Source organism: Dasypus novemcinctus, chromosome 4 (genome assembly GCF_030445035.2).
Source record: "Dasypus novemcinctus isolate mDasNov1 chromosome 4, mDasNov1.1.hap2, whole genome shotgun sequence".
NCBI lineage: Eukaryota > Metazoa > Chordata > Mammalia > Cingulata > Dasypodidae > Dasypus > Dasypus novemcinctus.
In genome coordinates, this window is record NC_080676.1 from 124075866 (window position 1) to 124097516 (window position 21651).

A 21651-nucleotide genomic window follows, 5' to 3' on the forward strand; every position below is an offset into this window, starting at 1 on the left:
ATTTAGCTTCCTGAGGAACCTTCAAACTGTCTTCCACAGAGGCTGCACCATTTTACAATCTCATCAACAGTGAAGGAGTGTTCCTATTTCTTCATATCCTCTCCAGCACTTATTCTTTTCTGTTTTTTTTTGTCTTTTTTTTTTTTAATAATGGCCATTCTATGTGGTATAAAATGATATCTCATTGTTGTTTTGATTTGCATTTCCCTAATAGCTAGTGACATGAAACAGTCTTTCATGTGCTTTTTGATCATTTGTATTTCCTCTTTGGAGAAATGTCTATTTAAATCTTTCACCTATTTTTAAATTGGATTACTTGCTCTTTTATTGTTGAGTTGTATGATCTCTTTATATAGAATGGGAATGAAACCCTTATTGGATTTGTGGTTTCCAAATATTTTCTCCCATTGAGTAGGCTGCCTTTTCATCTTCTTGATGAACTACTGTGAATCACAGAAGTGTTAAGTTTGAGGAGGTCCATTTATCCATGTTTCTTTTCATTGCTTGTGCTTTTGGTGTAAGGTTTAAGAATCCATCACCTACCACCAGGTCTTAAAGATGTTTCCCTACATTTTCTTCTTGGAGCTTTATGGTACTTGCTTTTATATTTAGGTCTTTAATCCTTTTTGAGTTAACTTTTGTATAAGGTGTGAGGTAGAGGTCTTCTTCCTTTATTTTGGCTATGGATATCCAGTTCTCCCAGCACCATTTGTTGAAAAGCCTGTTCTGTCCCAGCTGGGTGGGTTCGACAGGCTTTTCAAAAATCACTTGGCCGTAGATGTGTGTGTCTGTTTCTGAACCATCAATTCTGTTCCATTGGTCTGTGTGTATTTTCATGCCAATTTCATGAGTTTTTACCATTGTATCTAGGTAACAAGATTTAAAGTTTGGAAGTCAGAATCTTCCAACTTCACTTTTCCTTTTTAAGGTATTTCTGACTATTGGGGGCATCTTATCCTTTCAGATAAATTTGATAATTGTGTTTTTCATTTGTTTAAAAAATACTGGTAGAATTTTTATTGGGATTGCATTGAATCTGTTTATCAATTTGAATAGAATTGACATGTTAATGATATTTTGCCTTCTAGTCCATGAGCATGGAATGTTCTTCCAATTATGTAGGTCTTTTTTATTTCTTTTAGCAGTGCATTATAGTTTTCTGAGTACAAGTTTTCTGAGTACAAGTTTACATCTTTGGTTAAGTTTATTCCTAAATATTTGACTCTTTTAGTTGCTATTGTAAATGGATTTTTTCCCTGATTTCCTCCTCAGATTGTGCATTACAATGGTATAGAAATACCATTGATTTTTGCTGTGTTCATCTTGTGTCCTGACACTCTACTGAAACTGTTTAGTAGCCCTAGCAGCTTTGTTGTAGATTTTTCAGGACTTTCTAAATGTAGAATCATATCATCTGTGAGCAGTGAATGTTTTACTTCTTCCTTTCCAATTTAGATACCTTTTAATTCTTTTTATTGCCTGATTGCTCAAGCTAGAACCTCTAGCACTGAACAATAGTGGTGACCGTGGGCAAACTTATCTCATTCCTGATCTCAACGAGAAAGCTTTCAGTCTTTCACCATTGAGTACAGTGTTAGCTGTGGGTTTTTCAGATACGGCTTTTATCATGTTGAGAAAGTTGCCTTCAATTCTGGTCTTTTGTAGTATTTTTATCAAGAAAGGATGCTGAATTTTGCCAAATGTCAATCTATAAGATCATGTGATTCTTCTTCTTTGATTTATTAATATGGTGTGTTATGCTGATTGATTTTCTTGTGTTGAGCCACCCTTGCATGCCTGGTATAAAACCCACTTGATCATGATGAATAATTCTTTTAATATGTTGTTGGATTTGATTAGCAAGTATTTTATTGAAGATTTTTGCATCTGTATTCATTAGAGAAATGAGTATGTAATTTTCCTTTTTTGTAATATCTTTATTTGGCTTTGGTATTAGGGTGATATTGGCTTCATAGAATGAGTTTGGTAGCATTCCTTTTTGTTCACTTTTTTGGAAGAGCTTGGGTATGATTAGTATTAAATCTTTTTGGAATACTTGGTAGAACTCACCTGTGAAACTGTCTGGTTTCATTTTGGGGACTGTTTTGACTGTTTCAATCTCTTTACTTGTGATTGGTTTCTTGAGGTCTCCTATTTCTTCTAGGGTCAGTGTTGGTTGTTTGGAAATGTACATTTCTAGGAATTTTTCTATTTTGTCTACATTGTCTAGTTTTTGGCATAGAGTTGTTCATGGTATCCTCTTATGATCTCTCTTATTTCTGTGGGGTCAGTAGTATTGTTCCCATTTTCATTTTTTGTTTCATTTATATGCACCCTCTCTCTTTTTCTTTTTTTAGTAAATGTAGCTAAGGGTTTGTTGATTTTGATTTGTTAATCTTTCTCAAAGAACCAACTTTTGGTTTTGTTAATTCTATTTTTTTTTTTGTTCTCAATTTCATTTATTTATTTTATTCATTTTTTATTATTTATTACTTATTTTTATTTCCCTTCCCCCCTTGTGACTTGCTTGCCCTCTGCTCTCTGTGTCCATTTGCTGCATGCTCTTTGTTTTTGCTTGTCTCCTTTTTTGTTGCATCATCTTGTTTAGTTGGCTCTCCATGGTGGTTGTGGGCTGGGTGGTGCTCTGTGGCGCTTGTGGGTCAGGTGGCGCTCCATGGTATCTGCGGGCTGGGCGGCGCTCTGCAGCATCTGCAGGCTGGGTGGCACTCTGTGGCACTTGCGGGCCAGGCGGTTCTCCACAGTGTGCAGCGAGGCTGCCCTCACAAGGAGGCTCTGGGACGTGAACCCAGGGCATCCCATATGGTAGATGGTAGCCCAACTGATTGAGCTACATCCGCTTCCTGATTTCATTTATTTTTGCTCTGATCTTTGTTATTTCATTCCTTCTACTTGCTTTGGGATTAATTAGCTGTTCTTTTCCCATTCCTCCAGCTGTGTAGATTATTGGTTTTAGCTCTTTCACCTTTTTTAATGTAAGCATTTAGGGCTATAAATTTTCTTCTCAATACTGCCTTGGCTGCATCCCATAGGTTCTGATATGTTGTGGTCTCATTGTCATTCATCTCGAGATATTTATTGATTTCTCTTGAAATTTCTTCTTTGACCCACTGATTATTTGAATGTGTTGTTTATTCTCCATATATATGTGAATCTTCCCTTTTTCTGCTGTTTGTTGATTTACAGTTTTATTCCATTATGATCAGAGAAAGTACTTTGCATAATTTTGATTTTGTTGAATTTATTGAGCTCTGCTTTGTGCCCCAACATATGGTCCATGAGCATTTGAAAAGAATGTACATTCTGCTGTTTTGATGTTCTGTATATGTCTATTAGGTTTAGTTCATTTATCATATTATTCAATATCTCTATTTCTTTATTGATCCTCTGCCCAGATGTTCGATCAAATGCTGAGAATGGTGTATTGAAGTCTCCAGACATTTATTGTAGAAATGTCTGTTACTCCCTTAGTTTTGCTGGTGGTTCTATCATGTATCTTGGGGCATCCTGGTTAGGTTCATATACATTTATGATTGTTATTTCTTCCTGGTGAATCATTCCTTTATTAATATGTAATGTCCTGCCTTGTCTATAATAACAGTTTTGTTTTTAAAGTCTATATCACCTGACATATGTATAACTACCCCAGCTTTTTTTTGGTTACTGCATGCATGGGATATCATTTTCTATCTTTTCACCTTCAAACTATTGATATCCTTGGCTCTAATGTATGTCTATTGTAGGCAGCATATAGATGGCTCATATTTTCTTACATAGTCTGCCAGCCTGTGTCTTTTGATTGGGGAGTTTAATCCATTAACATTCAATGTTATTACTGTAAAGGCAGTTCTTATTTCATCCATTTTGATCTTTGGGTTTTATCTGTCATTTTAATTCACTACTCTTTTGACACTTTTAGTTACTGTTACTGATATATTCATCATTTCTAGACTTTCTTCCAAGCCTCTCTCTCCTGTCTTTTCTTTTCAGGCTGTAACACTCCCTTTAGTGTTCCCTGCAAAGCCAGTCTTTTTGTTATAAACTTTTTCAGTTTCTGTTTATATTCTGTGAATATTTGAATCTTGCCCTTATTTTTGAAAGACAATCTTGTCAGATATAAAGTTCTTGGCTTGCAATTTTTCTCTTGCAGTATCTTAAATTTATCATATCATTGCCTTCTTACCTTCATGCTTTCTGATGAGAAATTGGCACTTAATCTTATTGAGTATCCCTTATATGTTATGCATTGCTTTCTTTCAGTGCTCTCTGAATTCTCTCTTTGTCTTTGGCATTTGACAGTCTGATTAGTATGTGCCTCAGAGTTGGTCTATTCATATTTATTCGGATGGGAGTATATTGTGCTTCTTGGACATCGATAACTATGTCCTTTGATAGGGTTGGGAAGATTTTCACCATTATTTCTTAAGATATTCCTTCTGCCCCTTTTCCCTTCTCTTCTTCTTCTGGAACACCCATCACACATATGTTTGCAAGTCTCTTGCTGTCATTAATTCCTTGAGTCCTTGTTCAATTTTTTCCATTCTATTCTTCATCTGTTCTTTTGCATGTTTGCTTTCAGAGGCCATGTGTTCAAACTCAATGAGCCTTTCTTCTACTTCCTCAAATCTGCTGTTACATGCCTCCTGTGTTTTTAAAATTTCATTTATTGCACCTTTCATCAAGGTCTGATATTTTCCTGTGTATGCTTTCCAATTTTCCACTGTGCTCCCCAGTGTCATCTTAATATCTGTAATCTCTTTAGCTGTCTCATTGAATTTACTAAGGAGACTTGTTCATACATCTATGATTAGTTCTATCAACTCCTTTATGTCATTATCAGGTTTATCTTTTTCCTTTAACTGGGCCTTATCTTCCTGTTTCTTGGTAAGGATTGTAATTTTTTGTTGGTGTTTTCACATCTGGCTCGCTAGATGTATTTATTCTGGTTGCAGTTTCTCCCTTTAGTTTAGGGCTTTCTTGTCTTTTCTCCCTTGCTCTCTGTGTAGTAGGAGAGTAGTTGGTATTGTAAGCTATGGAGACTGAAACTGCCCATTTTGCCCTAGGAATAGATGAAGCTTCTCCCACCTTTCTCCTCTGCCAAGGGTAGGGACAGAGTTGCATCCATATATTATAATCCAAATTGGGCAGGACAGGAGTGTCTCTAGTAGCCTGGAGAGACTGATGAAGCTTCATACCTCTTCCTCTCCTACCTTGGTTGGGGATTGAGCTATAGTTGTGGGCAGCAATCTATATCATGCGGGTCCAAAATGACCACAGTTGCCCAGGTAAACTGGCATAGCAACAGAACCCCTCCCTGCTGGGGGTGGGAATGGACCCTCTAGAGTGCCCAACAAAATCTATGTGGGCTGAATATACCTGCAGTTGCCGTGAGAGGCTGAGGGAATACTGTCCCGTCTGCCCTTTAGGGATTTGGAACAGAACTACCAGTGCCCAAAAGTTCAGTCCCTGTAGGCTGAAAGTACCCACCATTGCCCAGAGAGGTTGAGGAAAAACCAGCCTCCTCCTATCCTCTTGGATGGTGGGGGTAGTTCTATGGACCCCCAAAAGTTCAGTTTCTTCAGCTGAGAATACCTGCCATTGCCTGCAGAGGCTGAGGAAACACCAGCCCCCTCCTATCATATTGGAGCCTTGGGTTGGATCCACAGGCACCCAACAGTTTAGTCCCTGTAGGGGAAAATACCTTTTGTTGTATGGAGAGACTGTGGAGAAACTAGGACCCTTCTATCCTACTGTAGGTGGGGGTGGAGCCATACACATCCAACAAATACAGTCCATGCAGCCTGAAATTGTCTGCTTTTGGCCAGAAAGGCTAGAGAAACACCAGCCCCCTCCTTTCCTATTTGGGTGAGGGTGGATCCACAAGTACCCACCAGTCCAGGCTGTGTGGGCCAAAAGCACCTGCAGTTTCACAGAGAGGCTGGGCAAATGCAGTCCTTCTCTTGTTATATTGTTGATGGGGTTGGAGCCACAGGTACCCAACACTCAGGTTTGTGCAGGCCAGAAGCAACTGCAGTTGCCCTTAGAGGTTGAGGGAACACCAGCCCCCTGCTATACTATGGGGGGACAGAGGTGCAGATGGACACGAAGGCACTCAACAAATTTATGTGGGCTGGAAATACCTGCTGTTGCCTGGAGAGGCTGAGGATACCCAGCTCCTCTCCTATCATATTAGGGTGCGGGGATGCAGCCCCTGGTGGAGAGCACCTACAGTTGCCTAAAGAGCCTGGTGTAGGTACCACCAGCTTCCTGTCTTCTGGAGTTGGGCTAAAGCCTAGGCCTGCAGTCCGATTTTGGTGGAAAGAAGTCAGTCTCTAACTTCTTTGGATTTTCAGTCAGCCAGGCTTCCCCTCGTGCTGGGGGCAGAGTCAAAATGGCGGCTACTGGACTCTTTCCAATTTGGACAGGCTCAAACCCAAGCTGTTTCTAGGATTATATTTTAGCCAGCCAAGTCCATTAATCAGTAGTTGAGGTCAATGGGCAATTGTCTCTTTCTCCACTGTTAGGGGAAGTGGAGCTTCTAACTCAAGCCACGGAATAACTCCTGAGACACCTTGCACTGCTAGAGTAGGATGGGCACAGGCCTCTGAGGTGTGGCATGCAGTTTCCTAGAGAGGTTGGACTTTGGTTGGTCCCATTTTTTGGGAAATGGAGCTTCCAACTCCAGCCACAGAATAGTTCCTGAGGCGGCTGTGCCATAGGCACCAACTTCCATGTGGCGGGCTCTGCTCACGAATCCTCTGTGCAGAATGGGTATTTTAAAGGATGTTGCAGGATACTCTTCTGGTCTCTTGGGGCCCCCAAACAGGTACTTTAGATAGCTCTGGGTGATTACTAACTGCCCTGCAGCAAGAGTGGACTCCTGGAGTTCCTTACTCTGCTGCCATCTTGGCTTCCCCACATCATTACACTTTTTAGCTCCATAAAACTCCCTTAGCAAATAGACTGCCATCAAGAGTCTTGCCTCTTACAACCATTTGAGTAACAGTATCCAATGGTGGTATTTTATGTTTCTGTATTGCCAGTTCACATCATGGACTATCAATGTCATCTTGATCATTGGATAAGGTCATTAATACTTTTGAGTCTAGTCAGATTAGAGAATCAATTCCAAAAACCACAGCACCAACTCAGAAAGCTCATCTTTAAGATTGTTTCTTAAGAAACACTCCTGGTACCAAATCTGAATTATTCAGTGTTCTGCAAGGAAACACTTAAAATTATTCAGTGTCTATATGATGTAAATATTATAAGATTTATTATAGGAATTTGGCCCATGCTATTATGGGGATGGGAAGTCTGCATTCCATATAGCAGGTCAAATGCTGGGAATTCCGATGAATGTTTTTGATGAATTTTCCAGGAGAAGCTGGCTGGCTGAAGCAGAGATGGAAATTCTTCCTTCTTTCTGCTATAATCATCAGTTCTTCCTTTAAGGCCTTCAACTGATTGGATGAGATTTCTCACATTGCTGGTGGCAGTTTCTTTAGTTCTTTGTAGATGTAATCAGCCATAGATGCAATTAACTCACTGATGATTTAAATCCTTGAAATATTCTCACAGTAGCAATCAGGCAAATGCTTGTGTGACTAACAACTGGATACCATAACCTAGTCATCTTTACTATGAACCTACCCATCATGAATTCTTTATATTTAGCCTTTTATATACATTCATTGTTATATTCACTCATTGCAAAAAGATCAAAATATTTTTATACTTGTTTGTAAATAGCTCCTGGGGAAGCAGACTTGGCCCGGTGGATAGGGCATCCGTCTACCACATGGGAAGTCCGCAGTTCAAATCCCAGGCCTCCTTGACCTGTGTGGGGCTGGCCCATGCGCAGTGCTGATGCACGCAAGGAGTGCCCTGCCATGCAGGGGTGTTGCCTGCGTAGGGGAGCCCCCACGTGTGGGGGGTGCGCCCCGTAGGGAGAGCTGCCCAGTGCAAAAGAAGGTGCAGCCTGCCCAGGGGTGGCGCCGCACACATGGAGAGCTGATGCAGCAGGATGATATAACAAAAAGAGACATAGATTCCCGTGCCGCTGACAACAACAGAAGCGGACAAAAGAGCACCCAGCAGATGGACACGGAGAGCAGCAACCGGGGCAGGAAGGGAAGAGAAATAATAAATAAAATAAATCTTGAAAAAAAAAAAAAAAAGCTCCTGCCTGCGGTCCTCATAGTATTACTCCCTTTACCCTATTTTCCCCCACCCCCCCTAGAACTTCCATATCTCATACTAAAGAGCTGAAAAATATCTAGCACATTCAGAGACCTCCGCTTGGTGTTCATTCATACCATCTGACTGGTGACTGCATATACCAGTCAATGTATTTTCTTAAATACAGTGTTATATATATATCTCTTTAAATCACCTTTAAAATATTTCAGATTAAATAATTCTGAAATATTTTAAAGGTGATTTAAAGAGGAGGAGGTAATATTGCTTCATAACTCAGGAATGACTTTGGTCATTTATGGTAACCTATATCCCATCAGATAGTTATCTTGGTCACTATTTTATATCTTTCAATCCTCTTTAAGAAATGTATTATTATTATTATCATTATTATTTACAAAGAATAGCTTCTTCCTTTAGCAATCACTTGTGGCTTTGGTAGTAATCTAGACACATTGAATTAAATTATTCCGTATCTGTGCCTTTTCTAACCAACTGAACTCATCCACTGTTTTTGCATAAAATTGTTGACTACCTGAGGAGTACATTTTCTCAGTAATTTTCCAGTCCATGCAAATGATACTCTTTTGCAAGTGTCTCAAAATATATTACTAGAATTAGAAAACACACATACAATGTTTTAGATCTTCACTATTTTATTCAACTGTTTCTTACATTGTGAATTTTAGTACTAAGTGACATTTTCTAAATAAAATTTCACTTCATATAGTTCTCTAACTCAATTTGATTTTTGCTGAGGTAGGGGTTTCTTTTATTCAGTTCCTTATTTATTCTAATAATCTCCTTTGATGGTTACCTTCTAGAAGTCAAGGAGATAATTTGGTTCATTTAAAAGGGAGCCTGGAGGCTTTCAGAAGGATTGCCCTTAAGCACAACTGAGCAGAGTCTAGGAGACAGATAAAGTAGATACAACCCCAGGTATTCGTTCCTTTGAGGGCTAAAGAGACCCACGGGTTCTATGGTCATGGCAGATGGGGTTTACTGCCATATCAGATGGCCCTTCTTTGGAGCTGGTGTTTCTGCGTGATAGAGCTGGACTCAGATGGGATCTCTTTGCACAAGACTTTCATGCTACTTTACTGGAATTGTAGTTGGTGTTGGGGTTTAAGATATATTTAGGGGATTTGAATCTCTGGACTGACAATATGATAGCCAGGCCCTGAGCCCCAACAGACTTCAGCTCCTACAATCTGATTTATTGGACTGACCTCACTCAGCTAAGATGGAGTTGAAGAAGGACAACCACCACACCATGGAGTCTAGAGGGCCTACAACTGAAAGCAAGAGGATTGCATCCAGTATCCATGTGGAATCTGAGCCTCCTCTTGACATAGAGGTGCAACGGACACAACCAATCCAAGGTCCACAGAGAAAAGGTGGCATTGGAGTGGGAAAAATGGACATGGTGGCTGATGGGTATGGGGAATGGCAGGAAGAGATGAGAGGTGGAGGCGCCTTTGGGACTTAGAGTTGCCCTGGATGGTGCTTCAGGGGCAATCACCAGACATTGTAAATCCTCCCAGGGCCCACTGGATGGAATGTGGGAGAGTATGGGCCATGATGTGGACCATTGACCATGGGGTGCAGAGATGCCCAGAGATGTACTTACCAGGTGCAATGGATGTGTCATGATGATGGGAGTGAGGGTTGCTGGGGGGGGGGGGGAGTGGTAGGGTGGGGGTGGTAGGGTTGAATGGGACCTCATATTTTTTTAATGTAATATTTTTACAAAACCAATAAAAATAAAAATAAAAAAATAAAAAATAAAAAAAATAAAAGGGAGCCTAATGACATTTCTACAAAATTATATTAAGAAATATCTATTTGTTCTATAAAAATTTCATTATGGTATCTTTTCATTAGTATGCTTCTTTAAAATGATTTTATGTAGATTTGAATGTTTACTTTTTTAATGTTAGGAAAATGTCACTATAGTTAAGAAACACAAGGAATACAACTTGTGTAGCACAGCTTACTCCACAAGTTTAGCACAGACTCACAAGTTTAGCAGAGCTACACAGATGTGTTTGAAATTATACTGTTCATTTATATGTGATCCTTATTAAATTGCCTTTTTTTTCTGAGTATAGAAGCTATATAATTAAGATAAATTTATAACATTAAAGAAACATCTAACTGGGAAATTAAAACCCTTAATATTCCCTTCACCTGGAGATAACTCTTTGTCAATATATTTTCTATTTTTGTAATTACTCTAGCCCATGAGATTGTATGCTTTTAAATTGTAATGGTATTCTGTATTCTTGTTTATAATTTGTAAGAATTTTCTTGCATCTTTCAATATGATTCAATACTATATTTTCAATGCTATACATTATTCTGTCATTCACTTTTTAGTAAAAAATTAATACAAAGCTTAAATAGACAATGATACAGTTCTTTGGACACATCTCTGATTATTTCTAATGGGAAAATTTTTATAAGTAGAATTGCTGACTCATTAGAGATCTTTTTTGAACATTTGATGCATATTGCCAAATTGCTGTTCAGAAACTATATATTTGATAGTATCTTCTACCCATCAGCTACTTATATAGACTTATTATTATTAAACAATCAATTAAGCTGGCTTTTAAAATAATTTGCTAAAGCTTACTGACATTTTGAGGTTGTAGATTACATTACTTAAACTTTTATCTCATTATCTGAAAAATATTCTATCTGGAATCTAAAGTCATGAGAACATAGCAAAAACCCAAGAAGTATCCCCATTCCCTGACTTTTCCTAAACATTCTGTGAATAAAGTCTTATCCAGAAGGTTCCTGTTCTTTACTCATTGAAATGTTTCTTAAAATTAGTTTATTTTTCCCCCCACTATTTAGTACCCCTCGCAGTTTTCTAAGGTCACAGCATTTTAGAAACAGCAAATCAAAATTAAGATAGGTGCCTTCTATAGGCAAGTGTATTTGTTAAGAAAGCCTAAACTACTGTAACAAAGAGGACTACAAAATTCAGGGACCTAACAAAACCTTTAATACTCAGTAACTTAAAGAATAGAGAAATTTATTTTCCTTTTATTTACCAGTTACAGGTGAGTGTTCCAGATTTGTTTGGAGACTGTTCTACACATCTTTTTATACAGAATACATCTTTAATATGACTTGTGAGGTTGCTATTTTAGTCCCCATTCCAGCCAGTGGGAAAAAAGGGGAAAGAGTGGAAGAGGCCCATTCATTCTGAGAAAGTCCATCACCTAGAAGTGCTATCAATTCCCATTTCATTCCTTAGGAGAGACTTAGTCACATGGTCACACCTAATTGCCAGGAAGTCTTGGAAAGGTAGTTAGCAATGCCCATGACTACAGATTATTATTACTAAGAAATATGAAAGTAATAAGATAATTAGAAGTCTCCTACCCAAAAAACAACCCTAATAAAGGCAAAAATGACAACAGTTGAAGAGAAGAATCAGAACTTTTGGTAATAAAAAGATAGACTTCAAAAAGCCTGTGAGATTGAAGCCATTCTGTGAAGGAGGACGTAATTCATTGTCAGATCTAGGATTTGATTTTACCCTATTTATGAACTAAGAAACTAATCCGTTGCTGTTTCATGGATTCTGGAAGAGGGCAAGAGGTGCCTGGGTCAGAGACAAACAACATTATTACTCCTGGCACAGAAAGCAGTATGAACATCATCATAATATTGGTTTCTCTTGTCTTCTAAGTCACATGAGGGTGATATTATGAGGCCTAATGGACGCTGCTCACACAGTGGGTTTGCATTGTAGCTGAGGAAAATTGAATTTAGGGAATCAATATTTTTAGCAAGCTGTAAGCATGCCTGCTCTTTGTTTTCTAAGGAGATATTATTTCATTGTTTAGGGGTGTTCACTACAAAGACAAATCTGAAAAATGGCCTGGATAAAGAGGGGTCCAGGCTTTGCATTCTTGTCATGTCCTACAAAAGACGCAGGAGTGCAAGAGACCCATTGTGGACTGTTCTTTCTAACACCCATTGCTGCTCATTAGCCCCTTAAGACAATAGTGTGTACAAAAGATAAATTAATATTCTAAAGGATTGAGAAATTATAGTTAGCATGGGGATTCTTCATATTCCTTATTTAAAGATTCAAATATTCTCTACCAATGTTCAAAAATGATTATTGGTTTATGAACACCTTTGGGAAGGGTTGTAAGCCATTTGCAAAAGAAATAAAGGATGAATGAATGGATTAGGCTGCGTGCTATTCACTAAAAGCTGATTTCTGGTATTTTATTAACTCATAGACTATTCTGGGTTGATGAATGAGCAAAAGGCCTTTTCTCAAATATGTCACTTTTGTATATTATATTAGAAATTCTTGTGGCTTAAGGAATATATCTTTGAGGATAAAATATTACTGAAGTTGCTTGGTCCTATGGATTCATATTTTTGACAGTTATTCAAATAATAACACCTGGCTGTGATCGGTTTCAATAAGCAGAAGGCATAATGAAGGGAAAAGAGAAAATTGTGCTCATGTAACTTGGGCATTCCTTTTCCATGCTCACCTGCCCCCTCTACCTTATACCATCTTTATTCTTTTTTTGGGATCTGGAGGAAGTGCTAGGAAAGCCTGCTAAAAGCAAGAAAGTAAGTGTTGGAAACTTTATGTTCAGCTTTTGGCTTTGGCACTTAGTGACTTTGAAACTTTTGGCCACACTTAATCTCACTTAATATTTGGGTTGTAATAATTGTCTGAAATCAAATGAGATATTGAATTTGAAGGTTCTTTTTAAACTATGAAAAATTATACAAATTAATTACCAAGAATTATGAGTACTTGAGCTTGTTTATTAAAGAGACTAAAGAACATGTTTTCTCTCAAAATATAATCATAGTATAGATTATGTATATAAGATATAGCTACTAATCTGAATGTTTTTTTTTAATTATACTACTCTCTTTTAGGAAATTTAATTTAAACTATAAAAGCTATAATTTCAGTCACTGGGAAGCACTGTGTAGCTGCCTTTTATCTAAATATACTGGATAAATTGAAATTCCTTCAATGCTAAGTTTAAGATGGTGGATTTAGAAAATCATGTTTGCATCTTTTGTTTTTTATTATTGATAGCTGTACTCGATACTGTTGGCAAATATGGGAATGGATAATTAAATGGGAAAATGATTGGCCTTATATAGTAAAGCATAGTGGGAATAGGGTGTAGAACAAGTTGAAAAGGGATGGAAATATATGCAATATAGGCTGTGTGTGGGGGAGAGTTGTGGGGAGGGGGTGTTTGTGTACACAATGCAAGTGTTATTCGAAACCTGTTTTTCTCTTTTGGCTTCCTGAAATTGTTAATAATGCTGTGAAAAAGAGAAGAAAGAGGTGGTGATATAACTCATTCTTTTTTTTTTTTTTTTCTTATTATGTTAGTATTACTCCTTCCTGTTAGTTGGTTTATTGAGAGTAGCTTCCAAATATTATTTTTCACTTTTTAATATCTACTGTATATTTATTTTAATTAACTACACTAATGGTTGGTTTGCAATGGTGAATATTGTCAAAGAATCAATAGGATCGTATACTATAACAGATGAGGAAAGGAAGGTTCACAGAATTTAAATATCATCTTTAAAGTTCCACCTCTGGATGGTAGATTAGATTCTTAAGATCATTCCTCCATTTCCTATTAGTTACAGTGCATGTCACTAAGTATTGTCTTAGAGTTTTCAAAGTATTTTAAAGCAATAACATATCATTCTTTTTTCAGGTGGTTATTACTAGTAAAAGTGGAGAGATCTTGTATCGTATTTCACCGTGGGCGACGTATGTGACTCGTGAAGGTGATAATGTGAATTATGATTGGATATACTGGGATCCAGAACACCCATATAAAGTGAGAACAACAAATCTTTAAATCAATGCTTTTTCCAATATTTCTAGGAAAATTAATTTTTAGTTTATAAGTTTTATAGTAATGTTCAACTTCTTCACTGCTGGTTTAGAATTATAAATCATTGTGTCATTAATATGCCATACATATTTGAGAATCCATCATGTGTAGCCAATAAAATCTTTGTTTTGATCTAAGTTTAGGGAAAAAAAACCTTAATAACTAAATTTCTACATATTGACTCAGAAGGAATACTGAATTTTTAAAAACCATTAGTTTTGACTCATCAAAGACTCATCAGCGATGTAATATTTCTCACTGTTATGGTCTTGTAGCTGAAAAAAAATCAGTGTCCTAGGAAGAAGAAATAGGGAAGACTACTAAATAGATATATTAATTAGGGTAAAGTTTAAGGTTCTGTTATCAACAATGATTATTTGTGTCTTTGAACTCACTTTTCTGTCCTTTGAGTTACTGGGGCTTGTTGTTAAATACCTTGCATTTCATTACTATTGTGCATTTCATGGCTTTTACATTTTCTTTAAGACTTCAGCTCATGTAATATCTTCACTTAATGTTAAGGCATATAGTGTTAAGCCAATGCATGATTCCTCTTTTAAAATAGATCCATTAACAAGATCCTAAAAAGAATTTTTTCCAACTGAAAATATAATTAATGTAGCCAATGGCTTTTATATACAAAAATAATTCCAAGTGTTTGACTGGATTGATTTACCATTTTATTTAGCTTGCTTGATCAATTTGTGTCATACTTTCATTTTTGGTCTAATTCTGTATGTAATTTTATATTCTGTAGCTTAAGCATTCCAGACCAAAGAAGCCAAGAAGTCTAAGAATTTATGAATCTCATGTGGGAATATCTTCCCATGAAGGAAAAGTAGCTTCTTATAAACATTTTACATGCAATGTACTACCAAGAATTAAAGACCTTGGTAAGTAATAACTGTGATTTTTATTCAGATAAAGTTTTAATGAGTCTCTTCTCCTATTAGAAAAGCTAATTACAAGTGTCTCTTTTTTGTGCTAAGAGATTAAATATGTAATAGAAACACATTTTATTTTAGGTTTCTGAAATTATCCTGTAATAGTGGTAGCATAGAAAAGCAAAATGGAATAAGATAGAGTATAAGAATTCAAGATATTATTCCAATTTCAATTTTAGGTAATGTGAACTGATGACTTCCAAACTTGTAGATAAATATGTCAGTATAATTACTTTTTTATAGTAGAGTACTTTTAATAATTTAAATGGTCATTGATTGCAGTTTGTTCATTTTAGTCTTTTAGGGGGAAAAATGTTACATTTGTAAGGATTTGTAAGGTGTCTGGAACTTATTTTGTGTCAGAGCCCATGGCCCCTGTCTGGATAACTAATTTAACAAACATTTATCATGTACCTTCCATATGAGACACATTGTGCTAGATGTTCAATATATTGGCCTGTATAACAGAGACCCTGTCTTCATGGAAATAACCTGGAAGAGTGAATAATAAACTGTTGAATTATTGACTTAGTATGCCTTCAATCTATTATTTTTCTTTTTTATAGTTATCTTTTTTTTAATAATTTCACAGCATATTAGCACTTGTTCTAGTGGCTAGGAAGGAAGATAAAAGCAGGTATAATTATGCTGCTTCTGATAGACAGTCCAAATTTTCACTTGAGGAAAAATTTGTAACTCAAAGTTTTCACTGATGTATGAATCTTAATTATTTGTGATTGTGAGCTCAGGTTACATAAAACAAAATTAATTAAGTAGATGGAGATTTTAATATTAATTGTATATAATAGATGTGTTACCATTGTTATATTTGAGATGTTTCATCATATTATATAGTAATAAATTATTACCTGATCTTGGAGAAGGGTGGGCAGATCAAGGATTCTCTTCGTCTTTGCATCTGAATTGCCTAACCACGTGCTTGGAACATAAACTGTAACTTGGGGCTTAAATATAAGAATATTTATTGTATAATAGAGAAAGTACAAACTCTAGAACATATTTTATTATAAAGTATACAAAAGTTGTATGTTATATGAGCAGTTTATGTATGTATCTCTATCAGACTTGTTAGAGTTAATTTGATTTTTTTACACTAAAATAAAGCAATAACTTTTTACTAGATGATGAAATAGTGGAGAAGTTTATGCCATCTTTTATAATTATAATTCCCTATTCTGAATATAAATGTGTAACTGTTCCAATATTAATTACATGCTGGCATATGTGCAAGATATCAACTGAGAAGATAGAAATTAATTTGATACCTTTCTTTGTTTACAAAACTATTTACAAATATAGTTTTATATCTAAATGAAATGATACTGAATATGAACTTGTATAAACCTTAAGAAAATTATAAAACTTGCATTGACATGAATTTTTCTTTGAGAACATAGTAAAAATATTTTCTGTGTATGTTATAGGAAGGTTACTTTCTAAGCAATAAAATCATATTTTAAAATTTATCAACTTATACTTTGAAGAAGGAAAATGTGATTCTTTTTTTTAAAGACCAAAGTTTTTTCATTTCTGATTATTATTTGCTTACATTAAAAATGCTTTCATAACTGCTTTTAAGTGTTATGGATTTGCTAATACAATACATATCTTTTTAAGTCACTTCATTTAACCTTAAGGCAAAACATTTTTGGATGGAGAAAGGAAGATAATGGGTGTGTGACTATGCGCACATGCACATACAACTTTGGAGTGATTTTATAAGTGTAAAAAATGATGGCAAATACTGAAATGTTAACATAATGGTAAAGTAAAATATATGTGGCATGCAATCAGTTATTTTTATTTAGCTTCAACGTGAGTATTAAAATTGCAGCTGAAGTTTAGTATATGCAGATTATCATCATTAATATTCTAAAGCCAAATTAAGAGTATGTTTGCATATCATTTATTGCTTGTTTAAGTGAAGACATTTCAAGTAGCTAGTCAGAGTATAGCTCTCAAGAAACTAACCACAATTTTGTTAGAAGGTCAGACAAGCAAAAGATATTAAGGTAGAATTATTCAAGAAGATAAAACTCTCTATTTGACCTTTGTTTAAATAGGATACAACTGTATTCAGATGATGGCGATCATGGAGCATGCTTACTATGCTAGTTTTGGTTATCAGATCACAAGCTTCTTTGCAGCTTCAAGGTAAAGTGAAAGACTCATAATGTCTATTTTTATTTTGGCCAGAAAATAACAAAATGAATGTTTACTTTTTACTAAACATTGGTTTGTAACCTATTTAAAGGTTAACAGGTTGAAGGTGAGCACTCTCCTTTATTAGAGTTGTATTCTCCTTTCCTATCTGGCCTTGGAGGATGGCCTTGTCAAATAAAAGACAAACTCTAAGAACTTAGAGAAGAGAGACTATTTATTAAATGGAGGCAAGTTGCAAATTGGGGAATGCTGTGTGCTGAGGCAGGCGCTCTTTGATTTTCCCTGAAAAAGAGGCAGTTTGTATAATAGTGATATACTGAGATGCACAAAGAGATATATGATTGGTTAAGCAAAAACAGTAAGAAAAGCAAACCTTATAAGAGGATGGAATGTTAACAAAACTTACTTACCCCAAACAAAAGTCCTGGTTTTGGGGAAATCAACACCCATTTTCAAAGAATGTCAGAATATCCTAGCAGTTGTTCAGGCTTAGAGATCCTCAGATAGCATGTGTAAGTGATTTCATGATGTGCAGACAAGTTCATTTTTACTTTAGTCATATGTAGATAAGTTGGTTTTTGCTTTAGATGTGTGTGGACAAGTTGTGACTTGTCCAATTTATTGGATAGGACCTTGTCAATTTATGTTGCTTTTCATGAAATGATTTCTGATAAAGGATATCCAGAAATCTTCACATGCTTGAAAATCTAAGCTTTGCTCAGAAAATCATGTCCTCTGGATGTCAATTTTCATTAGAGCGCTCATTGTTTTCCGGAAAGAGAATGACTCTTGTAGGAAGGTGATTGAGGAGGCCCTTAGGAGGTAGGGTATATACAATCCACAGAGTGGCTGATCTTCCTCTTAGGCTCAAAATCAAAGAATGTGGTTTTCTGGACAGAAAGATACCAAGGGCAATTGAAGATGCTGCCAAACGCAGTGACAACAAGGAACAATTAACTTGGAAGTAATCACTTGAGCTAGATTAGGTAGGCCATTTCCTGTAGGCTTCAACAAAATCTAACACATTCCAGTATTGCTTCATTGAAGCACACAAAGGCATTGGCATACCAACCCCTTGTGTCATCCAGCACCAGCCCACTAATAGTATACATTCATTCTCTCACTCAAATATTTATTGTTTCAACAATATGCTAGATACTCAGAGATACTATAATGAAAATGTTCAACCTTGTCTTTGCCTCATTGAGTTTAGAGTATGGTATATAAAAAAATCAGTCAAACAATATACATTATATAATTTTTACGTATCGTAAAAACAAAGAAGAAAATGACAGTGATATGAGAGCATAGAATCAGGTGTTCGATTCAGTGTAGGTCAGATCTGAACTGATATTGGAACTGAAATCCAAAACATCATTAAGAGTTTTTAGGGGGGCAGCAGACTTGGCCCAGTGGTTAGGGTGTCCGTCTACCACATGGGAGGTCCACAGTTCAAACCCCAGGCCTCCTTGACCCATGTGGAGCTGGCCCTTGCACAGTGCTGATGCACGCAAGGAGTGTCCTGCCACGCAGGAGTGTCCCCTGTGTAGGGGAGCCCCACGCTCAAGGAGTGCGCCCCGTAAGGAGAGCTGCCTGGCGCAAAAGAAAGTGCAGCCTGCCCAGGAATGGTGCCGCACACACAGAAAGCTGACACAACAAGATGACGCAACAAAAAGAAACACAGATTCCCGTGCTGCTGACAACAACAGAAGCAGACAAAGAAGATGCAGCAAATAGACACTGAGAGCAGACAACCGGGGTGGGGGGGAAGGGGAGAGAAATAAATAAATCTTAAAAAAAAAAAAAGAGTTTTTAGGGGAAGGGGTGAAATGGGGAGTAGGTACATAGCATTCCAAACATATGGAAAAGATACTGACCCATTTACCTGTTTCTCTTTACGGTTGTTCTCCTTCAATAAGTTGCCTGTCTGCTATTTCTAATTGCTCTACCCTTGTTCTTTCTTTTTTTTTTTAATTTAATTTTTATTTATTTTATTAAATTTTTTATTGTGTTTAAAGATACATAGGTCAAAAAAAGTTACATAAAAGAATATAAGAGGTTCCCATATACCAACACCCCACCCCTCTACTCCTCCCACATCCACAGCTTCTTTCATCATTTTGGCACATTCATTGCATTTGGTGAATACATTTTGAAGCATTGCTGCCCTGCATGGATTATAGTTTACATTGTAGTTTACACTCTCCCCCAGCACTTTCAGTGGGTTATAGCAGGATATATAATGTCCAGCATCTGTCCCTGCTATATCATTTAGGATAACTCCAAGTCCTGAAAATGCCCCCACATCACATCTCTTCTTCCCTTCCCCTGCCCTCAGCAACTACCGTGGTCACTTTCTACACATCAATGCTTCAGTTTTCTCCATTACTAGTCACAATAGTTCTATAATAGAACACCAATAAGTCCACTCTAATCAATATTTTATTCCTCCATCCTGTGAACCCTGTGATGGTGATGTCCACTCCACCTCTGTATCAAGAGGGGTTTAGATCCCACATGGCTGATGGATGCGATTCTACTGCTTGTTGTTGTAGGCACTCTCGGTTCCTTGGTGTGGCCCTTGTTCTTTCTTGAATCCATTCCAAATCTGATTTCTACCTCTTCACTGAAATTGCTCTTTCCAAGGGTATTGATGACCTTTACATTGTTAAGGTCAGTTCTTTGCTTTCATCTTAACTGAACTGTTGGCAGCATTTGGCACAATTGGTTACTGCACCTTCTTGGAACTTTTTTCTTTCTTTGGCCTCCCAGACATTATAGTCTCCTGTTGTTGCTCTGTTTTCCACTTGTTCTCTATTTCCTTTTCTCTTTCCTCTTCATCTTTCATCCTTATATTTCCACTAAATATTGGACCTCCTAGTGCTCAGACTTTGGTTCCATTCCTCTCTGTATTTATAGTGAGTTGACTGGGTATCACGTTCATTCTTATATGCTCTCTATATCAACTTCCAAGTTTTAGTCTCTATCCTGACCTCTCTTGTCAACTTCAGACAACTCTATTTAATACTGGAATACTAAAATATATCTCAAACTTAACATGTTCAAAATTAAATACTTGATCTTTTCTTCCAACTTCCTCCTCCTACCATCTTCCCAATTCAATAAATAGCATCACCATCTCCAATCATTAAATGATTCCCTGTCTCTTTCAGAATAAAAAGCCAAAGACCTTTTATTGGTCCATAAGGCTCTATGTAATCTGGGTCTTAGCTAAATCTCTGGGTTCATCTTTTTCTTTCTTGACCCTTCTACTCTAGCTACATTGGCCCGTTTGCTGTTCTTCAAACACTCAGAGTTCATTACACCTCAGTGCCCCTGCATGTGTGATTGCTTTCTCTCTGTGTTGCGGTGCTGTCCAGCGGCTCCGCTCCCAAAGAGGTAAGGACGAACAGAGCAAGACAACACACAGTAACCACTCTGGAGACACAGGCTGGTGGTGCAGGTCTGATTTATTGAGGAAGTGTAGTAGCTTTTATAGACGTGAGGCAACGTGCAAGCAGCTTATTGGCTATGCTAATTTAGTAAGGCTGATTGGTTCATGCGCTCTAATTGCTGGGGAGAAGGCTGCTTGCCTCAGTGCCATCTTTTGGGTGGAACCCCAAAGTCCTTATAGTTAGAGAGGTTTTCCTACGTCTAACAAGGCATTGGCAACTTGCCCACAATTCCCCCTTTTTTCTTTTATTAGAGGCAAGGTGAAGTGCCCGTGTTGTTTTGTGCCAAGGTAATTGTGCCTGTCTTAGGTTGTCCTCCTCTGAGGATCTTACCCGTCATTGGCTACCAGCCAAGCTCTCTGGCACGGTGTTTACCTCTGCATTTTTTGCAGGACTGCGAGGCCGAAGATATTCGTGGCTTGAGAAACGATTTCTGCAGTGCCTTCTTCTGCTTCTAGAGCACAGACCATAGCCTGCTGGACAAGTACTAAAGTTTTAACATCTTTGCGGAGGTTTTGCACTTTGCGCAGTACATATCTTATACAGAGCATACACATTAGAAGAACAGATCCAGTGATAACAAATGTTATGAGATTAGAGGGAGTGAAAAGAGATTGAAGGTTAGCTAGAATATTGGTGATCAGTGTGGTGTCTATGGTAGTTGCTCGGGTGCTATTAAGGGTCAGAATTTGATGGTGAGCTGAGTGGTTAAATTTAAGAAGTCGTTGTTCCAATGTCCGAGTAGAGTTTGTTTTAACATTGCTCTGGCTGCAGTAAACTTTACCATGCTATCGGTGGCACTGATGGGGGTAATACAAATGTGTGGATAATTAATGTCACAGTGCAGTCTTGTCAGTTGCATTATCATTTGTACTTCTTCTAGTAAATGTATTTGTTGTTGTACATTAAGTAGGCCGCCATGAATAT

General features: G+C 37.1%; 1 protein-coding gene across 1 annotated transcript in view; it reads left to right on the plus strand.

Annotated features, from left to right (window-relative positions):
* The window catches only part of GBE1 (1,4-alpha-glucan branching enzyme 1), a 342498-nt gene that overhangs the window by 135005 nt on the left and 185842 nt on the right, over positions 1-21651 (plus strand). The window contains exons 4-6 of the mRNA XM_058296064.1: positions 13962-14087; positions 14902-15037; positions 17173-17263. Of these exons, the coding sequence (XP_058152047.1) occupies positions 13962-14087; positions 14902-15037; positions 17173-17263 (353 nt within the window). The remainder of the gene's footprint in view (positions 1-13961; positions 14088-14901; positions 15038-17172; positions 17264-21651) is intronic.